General features: G+C 42.0%; 1 protein-coding gene across 1 annotated transcript; it reads left to right on the top strand.

Annotated features, from left to right (window-relative positions):
• The first annotated feature begins 202 nt into the window (after positions 1–202).
• PGRMC2 (progesterone receptor membrane component 2) lies at positions 203–13,049 on the top strand. The gene is made up of 3 exons (XM_075036693.1): positions 203–591; positions 10,913–11,068; positions 11,828–13,049. Exons 1-3 carry the CDS (start codon positions 225–227, stop codon positions 11,923–11,925), a joined length of 621 nt encoding a protein of 206 aa, XP_074892794.1. The 5' UTR covers positions 203–224; the 3' UTR covers positions 11,926–13,049.
• The last annotated feature ends 347 nt before the right edge of the window (positions 13,050–13,396 follow it).

Here is a 13,396-nt window from a genome sequence, read left to right on the forward strand (position 1 = left end):
GCGAGGCGACCGCGCAGGCGCGCCGGCCGCACCACCTCTCGCGAGCGGAGAAGCCGTTGAAGGGGCGGCGGGGCGTGGCGCGCACCCAACGGCGGGGGCGGGTACCGCCTTGGGCCCGGCACCAATGGGAAGTGGGCGGGCGGGGCGGGGCCGGCCGCCTGGCGTCTCGCCGGGCGCGAGCTAGGGGCGGAGCCGTCGGGCGGGCAGGCGCTGGCCTGGCAGTGATGGCGGACGATGGGGATGGGAAGCTAAGGACTGAGGGGAGCAGCGACGGCGGCCTAGGGGGAGCGGGGGAGGCGCCGGCCGGCGCGGCGGCGGCGGTGGTGGGCGGCGGCGAGATGCTGCTGAACGTGGGGTTGCTGGCGCTGGCGCTGCTGGCGGCCTACCGGCTGTACCTGCGCTGGGGGACGCGGAGCGGGCCGGGGGGCGCGGCGCGGCAGAGCCAGGCCGCCGCTCTGCCGCGGATGAAGCGGCGGGATTTCTCCCTGGAGCAGCTGCGCGAGTTCGACGGGGCCCGCAACCCTCGTATCCTCCTGGCTGTCAACGGAAAAGTCTTCGACGTGACCAAAGGCAGCAAGTTCTACGGGCCCGGTGAGGGGACGGAGACGGAGCGGGGGGGGGGGGGTCCCTCGGAGGAAGCCGCCCTTCCCGCCGTGCCGGGCGGGGGCTCCGCGCCGCCCCTTCGGCTGCCGTTCGGGCGGCGCTGCCGGGAGGCGGGGGCGGTGCTGGGGAGGGGGGGGAGACGGCTGAGGCGGGCGTGACCGGCCGCCGTTGGCGGGGGGGGGGGGATCTTCCCTGACGGCCCCCAGGCCTCCTCCCCCCCACCCCGTCCTGGGGGGCGGTGGGTTTCGGGGAGGCGTCGCTGCCTTCCAGCGCTGGTGGCTTCACTCGGGGCCTTGGGTTTATCTCACGCGTGATAAGGCCGCCGGCTGCCCGTGGTGGTGTCAGATGGGAAGCAGCCCTGCAAACCGCGACCCGGCCCTGGTCGCGGTCGTCCGCAACCCCTTACTGGGCTTGCCTGCCTGCCTGGGGCCTAACGGTGGTTTTAAAGTAGGTGATGCGAAGCGGGTCTGGGTTCTGTTCAGGTGCTCGTCAGGCATCCGTTTTTCCAGTTGCCTGGATTTGGATGTGCAATGTTTAATTCTTTTTTTTTTTTTTTCTTCTGTCTTTTCTAGTAGGTTTCCCAAGTGCAACTGAGCAGTGCTTCCTTCGTTATAGCTCTTACGGTTCAGGAAAGAAAAAAACCAGCTGGTTACTTATTTAGGTGCCAGTGCCATATTGAGTATGAATTTTAATCAGGGTAGAGGCAAGCAGGGAGGGCTCGGGGACTGATATGTTGCTACTGTTGAGAAGAGTGCAGAAATCAACCTGATCTCTTAAGTAGAAAAACAGATAGTACAGTTTTTTTGAGCAGAAATGTATACTTAAAAGGTTCAGAAAAGTGTTCTTCAAATGCAATGTTATGTTTATGTATTCACAGATTCATAGGTGGTGAAACTGCAGCATATTTTCTCATAATAAACAGTGTTCTTTTTAATGAGGTGGATAAACATACTAGTGAGCCCTGTGTTCACATCTGATGCCAAAGGAAATGAGGGTTGTGACTGCTGATAATTTTCTTCCTTAAACAATGGTGGTTTGGAAAACTTGACCTAATCAAATTATGCAGGAGTTTTCATAGTAGGTATGGCAAGTGCCCTCATATGAGGGGTGGAGGAGAGAGGATATTTTCCCCCCACCCCCCAGGAAATAGTTCAAGTTAAGTAATGATTATTCTTATTTTTTAATAATCTTAGGTTACAAAAAGAAAAATACAGAACTGGCATGTTACAAGTCTTTGGTTCTTACTGGGGAAGTGACAAGCAGTTGTACAGTTGAACTGGCCCAGTGTTTTGTAACTCTGGTTACCCTCAAAGTTTGTGATACCAGCTCTGCTACCACTCGCAGAAGTTGAAACTGCCATAACTGAATCAAAATGCTTTTCTTACTGGGTACTGTAAAAGTTAACAATGGAATCTAAACTACCATGCCATGCCTTATTTTGTTTATTGACCAGTAAAGCTAAGAAAATGCAGTCTGGTGTGCTGCAGCTTTCATAACGCTTAACCGGGCTAGTTCTTTTGTCTCTCTCACTTGAGGGGTTTTTAAACTGAGACCTATGTACTGATATAAAATGCAGGTAATACATATGCTACATGAAACTTAAAACACCAGTGAGTTGACGGATTGCTTCATGAATTATTCCATGAAATAATACTGAACCATAATCTAAACATTCACTTTAGCTCTTTTGTGTATCAAATGTAAATTAAGTTTAGACTCTCCACTGTAGATGTCATCACTGGTTCACATCGTCAACTTCTGGAGGTCTATTACTGTGAGGAAGCTGAAGCTTTATGTTCTAGGACATCAGTCTGCTTTTTTGATAACTGGCAGCAGCTGGTTTCCCTAAAGCAGTGCTTCCAGCTTTTTGTGGAGAGGGACAAAGGCTGCTTTTTTTTTTTTTTCTTTCCCCTCCCTGTAGTGAAAGATTGCCTTTTTATAACAGAACTGACATCATCTTTGTCTCTCAGATCTCTGTTGCTTGGGTCCATGCACATTAGGATAGTGGTGCTCAACCTGCACATCATCAGCTGTGTGTTTTCTGCCAGGTGTGCTGATTTTTGAATTGTGCTGATGTGGTTTCCCTGTATGGATGCATGTTGGGGAATATTTTCTTGCAACTGTTTTGTGGCTGAAAAGAAAAAAAGCTAGCAGGTGGTTTGCGGGCCTTAAAAGATCTGAGAAGAGTTAGGTGGAAAAGTCTTCTACACCTGGTTGAGACCTTTTCAGAAAGACTTCAGTCAGAGTAGCCATATGTCCACAGCAGTTCTCTTGGTAATTTTACACCTGATAGCTGGAGTATAGCAAGAGAAGTGCAAAGCTTACCAACAAAGCCATAGCCAAATTTTGTCTAACAGAAGAAACAGTTGAGGGCACTGGCTTTGCTGTAAATTGCAGGCTTGGACTGTGAGCCTTTTGTACTTTGTTGAGGTACTGATGTGAAGTAGTGCTGCAGCTTTGAAGGCAGCAGAAAGCATTGGCTGAGGGCTCACTATCAAATCTTAAGGATGTCTTGACTGCTAGGTTAACGTTGAATAACGTGGCTGTCTCAGAAGGCTTCTGGTGTCTTGAAATTGAGGTCTGTTCTTTTTTTTTCCTTCAGTGTAGTTTGGATGCAAAGGTGTTCCTTATTTCTCTACTTATAGCAGAAAGCTAAAAACACACAGAATTGTCATCTAGTCCAGATTTTTGTCCAGCAGTTGAGATTCCATTAAAGTTCCCACCAAGCTTCTGATCCTATTAGAAGCTCTCCTGTTTCTAAGTTTCCATCCACTGAATCCTGTTACACTTTGGTCTGTTTCATTGAAGAGCCCTTTACATACATACAATTAAGATATTTTTAAAAATTGATAGACTGTTGTAGCCATCCTTTCAAACAGCCATGACTGAAAACTTCACTTTCTTGAATATTTAATGGAAATGTTTTCCAATTTTTTTGGTTTTTCTCATGTTGTCTTCTTTAAGCCTTCCACAATTTATCTCATTGGTATCCTATTAGTCTTTGGAATGTCTAATGCATTTTAGCTAAGAGCGAGAAGAGGTTATATCACACGTTTAACTGTCTGTGCCTCCAAAAAATCACTTTGCTTACACTGAACTCGTAATTTAAAACATTACGTGCCACGTTCTTTTCCAAAATGCTGCTTCCTGGGATAGTCTTCTCTCCGGCAAGTATACGCTTAGTTTCAACACTTCGCTTTTAGGTGTATTAAATACCACCTCTATTTGTGCCAAATGAGTCTGTGTCCTAGAATGCTTTGCTTGGTTATTAATTTTAATTAATTACCTCTTCCATTATCACCCACAAACTATAAAAGAAATAAAGTAAACAATTAGCGGCTCACTATTAAAAATATCATGTAACCAGAATTTTGAAGAAGCTGTTTTGGGGTGATTTCCCCATCTGTAATCACATCTCATGACTTAGAGTCTAATGATTAATACCTTTAGTGTGTGCTGTGTTGGTTTTATAGCCTTATAGTGAGAGACAGTTTTTACTGTTTTATTTATCGCAACATTTAATTTCATGTTTGTTTCCTGGTAGTATATTGGTCAATAGAAGGGCATAGGAAGAGTTGAAGTACTGTTAGCAAATTTTAAATATTTAACATTTAAATTGGCATGCCAAGATAATGCTGTAAATGGGTTTTGATTAACTTACGAAATACTTTGTGCAGTTCTGAAAAATAACAGCTTGGAGCATGACAAAGCAAGATTATATGGAATCCAGTGTACACAACTGTTCCACGTCACTTCTTGGTTCTTAATGTTTCATGATTTTAAAAAAATCAATTTCCCGACTTTCCTTTGCCGCAGTACATTGTCACTGTCAACTCATTTCTCATCCCACTCTTGTCTGGCAAAATGTCATGAAGATTTCTGCTTTTCAGTTTGCCAAGAGGAGTAGATTAGGTAGTAGTAGTTCCTTCCACAAAAGTTTCCATCATAGTTCATTTTTCATGAGGGGAAAATTACCTTTATTTCATGTTGCAAATCCAGTTAAGAACCATGATTTCTGATGTTAAATACTTTGAAAAATTCTGTAGTAAACAGCTGCCATTTTTTCCCCATCATTTGTGTAAAAATAATGTGATGCTGTCAGACTTCCTTTGAAATTGAGTGCTGTAAACTTCATTGTGTCTCTCTTTAAAAGATGGCACTGATGCTTTTCAATACATCCTTTACAAGGGTCTATGGTTAGAGTGAAATATTGCAGGAGGGACATCATATATGTTGTGTCTCGAGAATTCTGTTACAGGTGGCCTTATCTTAAGAACACAACAGGCCGAGGGTTTACAGATAAGTACAGATGACAAGACTGGGGGAAAAGGAGTGCTTCCTGTAAGGTGTGTATCTTCTCTGTGTTTTTGATGTTTGTCAGCAATTTGGTGTCTGTGTAATGGAGGTGTCTCTCGCCCTGGGACTCAGCTTTTCAAAGAAACAGCGTTTCTGAATAAAGAAGCTAAGTTCCTACCAGAAGTAGTAAAACTAAAAAGGTGTTTGGGTGAGGGATTGTTTCCCTACTTCCAATTAAAGGGAGTAGTGCCCTTGCCACCAGGATGAAGGGGTTGTTCTAAGCCCTCAGTCCATGTTCACAGAGAGCAGGGCCAGTGAAGTCATTCTGTGCAGGAAGATGCACCACTCTGTCTCCTCCTCTGCTTCTGCTTTGTGTGTCTATCCGCTCTGTCTTTGTCTTTTTTTTCTTTTCTTTTTCCTTTTTTAATAACCTGAATATATTCCTTAAAACTTGAACAACTGTGTCTTGATAAAAGGTCTGTGTAAATCCCTAGTTCCTAATTAAACCATTCAGGCTCCAGTCACCTGAGGCTTGACGGGCCTGATCAAGCAGGTATGCTCAAAGCAAGATATATTAGGATGTGACAGTGGCATCGTTGTTAACGACATACAGATGTTAAATCCAGTACATAGCAGTGTAGCTCTCTTTCATTTAATCAAAAAACCTGGCCAGCGTTGCTTGCCTTATTATGAAATAAACTAGTGGCCAGAGCATTTCTGACTAAAGCAAGATGTGGGATCTAGGTCCTCCTCAGGTATGGAGCTGTCTTCCAGGAATCTCCCGACTACTGAACTACAGGCTCTCCTAGCAGCGCTCATTGTCTGTCCCTTTAGTTGAAATTGGGTCATTGATTCTTGCATTTTTTTTTCACAGAGTTAAAAAGGAAGCAAGCAAAAGAGAGCGCGAGGCCCTCTGGGCTTGTGCCTAAGAAGTCGGGTTTAGACCCCTCTTTCTAAGCAGTTCCCATCTTAGCATGTAGACTTTGTGGATTGCTCTCCTAAGAATGCTTACTTTCCATGCAAGTTGTAACTTAAAATTGACCCAGATCTTCCCTTTCATGCAAATCTGGAGCAGTAAAGTTGACATTATGTCACCTTGAATTCCCAGTGATAAATGTTATTAGAAAGCTTCTGCTTTCAAGCTGCATCTCAAAGTGGCTTTGTCTAATTTGTAGCTTTTTCATTCCCTCATAAAAGATGCAGCACTGAACAAACGTGTCAGGATTCAGATGGAAAATTTTAAACAGACAGTGGAGATTTTGCTTTGATTTGGAGTGGAAAAGGTAGACAAAGTGGTAGATTAGTGCAGCTGTCAATAATTTTGTGGTCTGTCTCCCTTTGTTCCTTTAACTTACATTAAAGGAGAGATGAGTCTTTATTCTTGCCTGCAGTTTAAGAAATGTTGTCCATTAATTTCTAAGCTTCAGACAAAACTGGGTTTTATTTCCAGTGGCTGCACGGAGCCCACAGATGCAAAGAACATCTGGTATGCTTTGAATATTTGGTGATTGCTTGGAAGTGTTTTTTGACTACTTGAAGAAACCAAAGCTGGTTTAAAACTGAACCTTGTTAACCTGTGTGGCTTCTTCAGAGAACTCGTATGGGCCTTGCGAGAATGCATACAATTCATAGATTACAAATCACTTCATTAGATATAAAGTCCACATGTGGCTATCTGTGGCGCAGTCCCTGTGCTGACAGTTGGAGCAGTCCAAAGTTCAGCGTACACCTTCATTACTAGTCTTGGAGCAACAGTCTGGGATGTTCTGCAAAGCTAGCATAGAACTGAAATGGTCAGATTAGCCTCACTGATAAACCCAAGAATATCTACTCAAAAGTTGAACACCAGCATAGGTTTTGCTGGGGGAACTATTGGCCGAACTGGCTGAAAATTGAAACGTGCTGTTCCAAGATACCGTTTAGCCTGTTTTGGAGCAAGTGAATAGAAGCAGTGCTTCCACATAAAAACTTGAGCTTGGACAGCTTCATATCCTAACTTTTTAAATACAGTGATTTAATGTTAAATTTATTTTTCTTTGCCTGCTGTTGTTTTAAGGTGTCTGCAAAGAGAAATTAAATCTTCATTTGAGAACCAGAGCAGGGCCAGGAGATGCAGTAATCCTGAGTGCAGGAATTGGAAAGGTATTTTTACTGGCTGAAGAGACTTTGATCTTGCCAGTTCTCAAGCTACCCAGTTCATTTGTGAGTAAAGATGAATGTCAGGCTGGAACAAGATGTCAAATTCATCAAGGCTGCCAGATTTCTAACTGGTTTCTGAAAGAAAGTGAGGATCTGCAGGTGGTGGTTAGCAACATTTTGCATGCATTGTAGCTTAGAGAAAGGCATGCTTTATACAAGCTAGAGTTGTAAGGTAAATGAGGACTTTATATGGGGGGAAAAAAGGCATTGTGTAAATGTGGTGGTATAGATGTGGAGATACGCAGGCAAATATGTAGTCTTGATAACTGTTTGGTCTCGGCGCTAAAAGAAACAAAGGCTCTGAAACAGAGTGTTCTAATACGTGAAAGCAGTGATGGGAAGAAAAGTATTCTCCAAAGAACAAAGTTTTCCTTCATGTAAGGCTCGTCGCTATGTGTAGCCACATAACGTAGCAGACCTGTTTTAATGGATTTTGACACTTCCGACTTTCCTTTTTTTGTTGCAAGATGCCAAATAGGAGTGGGAGGAGATTTTTTTAAAGAAATATTTGACTATGAAATAGCTCATTTGGGGGTACTGCAAAAGAAAACCACTGAAATTTTGTGGCAGGGTCTCGAAAAATCAGTTTGGTATACATACCTATGCTAATAGCATCTCTTTTTGCAATCTCTTCAGTATGTATACCATGTCATGGTGCAATCAATTATTTAGAACAGGAGCCAGTCTAAATAGGTAGGCAGACAAAAGGAAAGAAAAGAAGGACTATGGGTAGGGATTGCAGAGTAGATTGCATCTGGTCATGAAAGAACTCGGTGGGAGTATGTCTAGGATTGCACTAATGTCTCTACCTCAGGATCATGTTCTTGAAGTATATTTTCTCCCCAGGGCTCTCTATGCTGGCACCTTCCCAGATGCTTCTCGAAGTGCAATGAAATCTGATATGCAAAATAACTTTTTAAGAATTTCACCAGTATTTATGTAAAAGTGAATAATAGACTAGGGCTTATAGCAAAACCCCAGTCCTGTATATTCTATATTAATATAAAAATACTGTACTTAATCTCAGTGTAAAAGTATCTGAATGGAATCTTTAAATCTTGAAGTAGATTGCTCATACTGAGATCTCCGAAATTCTGCTTTAGCAACCCTGCAACTAAGGTGAAGCTAGGCTTGTGCTTTTTTTTTTTTTTTTTTTTTAAATAATCATAATTCAATATTTGCCTTTTAGTAAAGGATTAAAGAATGGGACACAGTTCTAAGTTACATTTGCAGAGCTGGAATTTGAGATGCTGTGAGATGCTGTCTACCAAGTCCAAAGGCTGTTTTTATTAGTTAGCATTCTGTTGAGTGCTTGGACCTGGCTTAACAGTTTTTCTGTGACTCCTGAATACTTCTGTAGTAAACATGCTGGAATGTTAACATTTAAATTCAATTTTGGAAAAGAAAAAAAAAATTGGTATAATAGCATCTGACATTACAATATATTTGCAGAAACTTTGCATCCATTAATCTTAATGCAAACCGATGTATGCTAAAAGCATTCATGCTTTCAACTAAGTATATTAGTGAGATGGAAGGGTGTTCAGGGCTTGATCTGATAAATATAATATAATTCTCTTTTTAATAGAAATAATTGGAATCAAGCTGCTAGACCAAGAGGTGGTATCTCAGCAGGTGCTGTAAAACTCCATAAACCACTAAATGCAGGGCAGAAGGGAAGGAGAACAGTATGCTTCTCTAACTCTGGTTAGCCAGAATTTTTAAAACGCATTATACAAGTAGCTAGTAGGGTTTATGGAAATAGTTGTTTTAAACACTTCAGAGAAAGGAAAAGCTGGGGACAAAATACTGTTGGTAGGGAGGTTAAGTAGCAATTTATAATTGCTCTTAAGGATTTCCTGATCGCTTGTGGTCTTTATTAAGAGTTGCTTATAGCTCCTGTGTTCTTCATTCAGAACACCAAAAACTAGATCACTTGAACAATAGCTATTTTGGAGTGAAGCAAGACTTTTTGTTTGAAGAAGCTCTATGTTATGCTGCAAATGATGACCTCTTACCCTGTTTTATGGGAAGTGACTGAGCATGCAAAATGGATAAATATCTTGGTATAGGATTGATTTCAGTCTCTGAATCCTGTTTTTCAAATAAACATCTAATTCAAGATGCAAATAGGAAAGATAGAGTTCACAAGCCCTCTGGACTCTGTTTCTCCTAAGTAGCACAAATGTAGTCCCTGATCCCAGAGGTGGTTACTGCGAATGTTGTTCCTGGAGCTAAGTATCTGAAAGGATGAGCATGAAGATGCTGTTACTCATTGTGGTTGTCTCTTACGGCCGGATTTGTAAAGTGCAAGCTTCCAGCTGATAGTTCTTTCTCTGATGTGTACTTCTTGTGAAACTTTGGTTTTAAATCGGTTGGTTTATTTCCAGAGAGACAAGGGAATTGTCTTTGGCACACAAGACACCCTTCTGTTCTCAGGTTTGACTGTAAGCAACTTAGAATGCCAAGCACTCTGGGGCGGAGAGACGACACCAGTTCTGGTGAGGACGTAGTTTCTTCTAATCCATATGGTACTCGGGTTCCCTGCCTCAGGAGTTCTTCCTGCAGCATTCAGCCTCTGTCTCAACCCTGAAGTCAGTGTCCACCAAGAGCAGATAGGTGTGGTGGCTGGAGCAAGCGGCCTGGGAGGAAACCAGCCTTTCTGAATGATTTCCTGTGGCTCGTCCTGGTGCAGAAGAGGTCTGAGGTGCTACAGCAGGCAATAGAGGGGGTGAAGGACAGTGTGTTGCCACTTGCTTGTGTTCATTCTTGCCCACGGGTGCTGCCTTTTCTTCAGGCTGACAGCCACTGTCATCTTCCGAGAGGTAAGCCAGAGAAGGGTTCTGGCCTGTTTATCTTCAAGTAGTGACCTCTCTTTAGAATGCCTTGGGCATTTCCCTGTTGCTTAGCTGCTGCAGTTAGTGCAGAAAATTTTAAATTGGTTTTGTTTTGTTTTATTTAAGCTGAATTAAGGTATTTGTTTTGAGGTCAAGAAAATCTAAGGTGACAATATGCTTGAAGTTCTTTAGATTCATTAAAATTTGGGAAAGCCAGTTACCAACCTTGTCCTGAAAGTTGTTGGTTTGCAGATCATCCAGTTCTCTTAGTAATAATATTTATTTGACAGTCATTGCTCAAAATTTTATTAGCGTATTTGTGGCGCTTTGTCAAAAAGCACGAAGGAAGTAGTTGCTTTACATTCCTAGCGTGAAGATTTGTGCAGTTTTCAAGAACAATACAGAATAGGTGTGTGGGTGATAAGCTGCCCAAAATAAATGAGGTTATTTCCACAGAAGTAAGAAATGCATGAAAAGATGCACTGTATGTCAAGTATGTAGAAAGTTGTGGTGGTTCTGTAAGTGAAGTAAAATTATTAATTGGCACTCTTAAGTTCTATTTATTGCTAAAATTCAATGGATTTCTAAGTAAGATGTCTTACAGTTTGCTTCTATTCATGCCTGACTTGTAAATATTCTATGCTTTGCTTAATAGAAGTGTGTTTCTTTTGAATTCCAGCCTCCAGTCCCTTTGGACTTTACATCAACTGACTTGCATCAAATGACAGGGATTTTTCCAGATATCCCTTCAAAACTATCTTCCTGGTTCTGCTTCTCACAGCAGACTTTATCTCCTAGTGATACTTAAGATTGAATTGCAGTGCTGTTGAATGTTGGAACAGCCATGGCGTTAAAACTACTGCTGTTCCCATCACTGTGGAAGTTTAATGTTTGGCTTCGGCAGACTATTTATAGAACTGAGATTGGTCACTATAAACAAAGACTTGAAAGTATCGATTTTGTCTTTTTGTTTTCAGAGGGTCCATATGGAATATTTGCTGGCAGAGATGCCTCCAGGGGACTAGCAACTTTCTGTCTAGATAAAGATGCACTCAGAGATGAATATGATGACCTATCGGACTTAAATGCTGTACAGATGGAAAGTGTAAGAGAGTGGGAAATGCAATTTAAAGGTAAATTCTCAAATTAGCAGCACACCTTTAGCTTAAGAAAATGCTTTTAATAAAAATGACTGATTTGGGCTTGGGGCAGCTTTTAAAGAGGTGTTGACAGTGACATGAATAATGCAATGTAACTTTCTTAGGAAAAGACCAGGGATTTCAGGCCTTTCTTCCATAGAGAGGATTCCACTACATCCCACTATAGCTTTGTCAACCTGTTAGCTTTATACAAGAAAGCTGTTCTCTTCTCAGCTCTTCAGCGCAGAATTTCACTCTCGAATCTCAGTGTAGCTTAGCTGATGGAATTCCTGCTTGCAGGTTGTTGGCTTTGGATGCCATGGAGTTATGATTAGGACTAAAGAGTTGTTTTGGCATGAAGGATTGAACAAGTTTGTCTTGACATAATTTCTCAAAAGTATGGAAGTATGCCTCTGGAGGGAGGGGGAGTCATTTTTGACATTAATTGAAATCAAAACAGGCTGAGGGAATTTGGGCCCGTTTTAATAGCAGCGTTTTCAGCCATTGTCTGATAAAGCTTGCCTGATTAGCTGGGGGAGAATTGAAACAAAGTACTAGGAGTAGAGAAAGCAGTGAGGAGCAATGGTAGCAAGATTGTTTTAGGAGGCTAAGCTTGCTGATAAGTTGCCATCAATTTCAGTGATTCGGGTTCAGAACCTTAGTGTGTAGGAGAAAAAGTGAATTTGCAGCAGTGCAGGCTAACTAGCAAATGCAGCTGTATGTGATTGTAATGGAATCATAAATCTTTTTCAGAAAAATATGACTACGTAGGTAGACTCCTAAAACCAGGGGAAGAACCATCAGAATACACAGATGAGGAAGATACCAAGGATCACACTAAACAGGAATGAACTTTGTAAACAACCAAAGTCAGGGGCCTTCGGAACTGCAACCTCTTATTCCCCATCACAGAATGTCCTGCATCTTTGGGTACAGTTCATCTGCTGCGAAAAACATTCAACAGGTTTTGTACAAGGAAAATAATATACTCACAAATGAAGATTTGAATACTAGACATTATTTGTGCTGCCAAACTTTTTGTTGCAGTTTATTTGTAATGTCTGGTTAGGCTTCGTTAGTGAAGAGGGGCCAGGGACTTCAAGGCAAAAACGCTATTCCTTTTTATCAGTAAGCTGAAGCCTTCAAATAGTGTATATTACAAGCTCTCTAAAAGACGTGAGTCTTCAAGCTCAGTGGAAGGTTTGAATCTTGTTTCATGTGTGTCTTCTCCTTCAGCATTAAAGACAGACGTACTCATGTGCATCAGTATCAGTAGGTTAGACTACTGAAACTGGTGTTAAAATGTGAATTTCCAATTTTGTTTTGTATGTGGGCGTTAGTAGCCCTGGCAGAATACTTCAGTTCTCTAAGAGAAGTCCATGTAGATTAGGATGGGGGTAAAATTCATCCTTTTCTCAAAAGGATTGGGTGAAACTGTTTCCTCTACAACAACTATTATCTGAAGCCTGCCTCTCCCCCCTTTTCCCATCCTCTAAATCAAATCAAATCAAATATTAATTGTGCCTTATTTCGCTTACATAGACTTGAATTGTTTTAAGGGACAGCCCCAAAATTGTGGTTTCATAGTCACTACAAGCAGCATTGAGACTGAAGTTAGAATGTTCTGTTGACTGGAAAACCTTGATGTCATTCTGTGTATAGAATGTAAAAGAGGAATACTCAGTGTTACTGCCATATGTTAATACTACATATACTTAAATTAGCATTGTGATGGCCAAATGCATACTCCCATGCTTCTTTTTAAGTAATTACAAACACACAAAAAAGTCACCCTTCCTCCTCTTCCAGAAGCTGCCTAACTTTTGGGAGCATAGCCTTCACACCCTGTAGAGTGAAGGGGCGTGCGCGCGTGTGTATGTGTGTGTGTCTGTCTGAATGCAAGACTTGGGAGGGATTGTTTCTGCAGATATTGTAAATACGAGTACCATTTTAATAAAGCATGTACAATACCAAATGTGCTGTCAGACTTTATGTAGAAGCTGTTCAGGAGGGCTGGAGTATGGTGGAATACAAAGTAAGGGGAAGAAGTCTCGGATATGAAACGTCCACCGCTATTAATGCTGTTCCTTGTCCTTGTGGTGTTATTTTTCCTTTCAAGTCCCAGCTTTTGAAGAATCGTGAAGACTTACTCAGGTAAGCTCTGTTTAAGAGAATAAACCTATGCCAGTGCATTTATGGTGGAAAAAAAGTAAGCAACGTAAATGAAGGAGAAGCATTTTAGGAAATCGTGTAATGTACAGTAAAAGGAATATGTCTCGTGGCACTAATAGGACAAGAACGCTGGAGATCCGTATGTGGGTA

This window comes from Buteo buteo, chromosome 1 (genome assembly GCF_964188355.1).
Source record: "Buteo buteo chromosome 1, bButBut1.hap1.1, whole genome shotgun sequence".
Classification (NCBI taxonomy): Eukaryota; Metazoa; Chordata; class Aves; order Accipitriformes; family Accipitridae; genus Buteo; species Buteo buteo.

Coding starts and splice junctions, on each gene's coding strand:
- PGRMC2 (XM_075036693.1), top strand. CDS start 225: ATGGCGGACGATGGGGATGGGAAGCTAAGGACTGAGGGGAGCAGCGAC. Junction 592..10,912: donor CAGCAAGTTCTACGGGCCCG/GTGAGGGGACGG, acceptor TTTTGTTTTCAG/AGGGTCCATATGGAATATTT. Junction 11,069..11,827: donor GTGGGAAATGCAATTTAAAG/GTAAATTCTCAA, acceptor AATCTTTTTCAG/AAAAATATGACTACGTAGGT.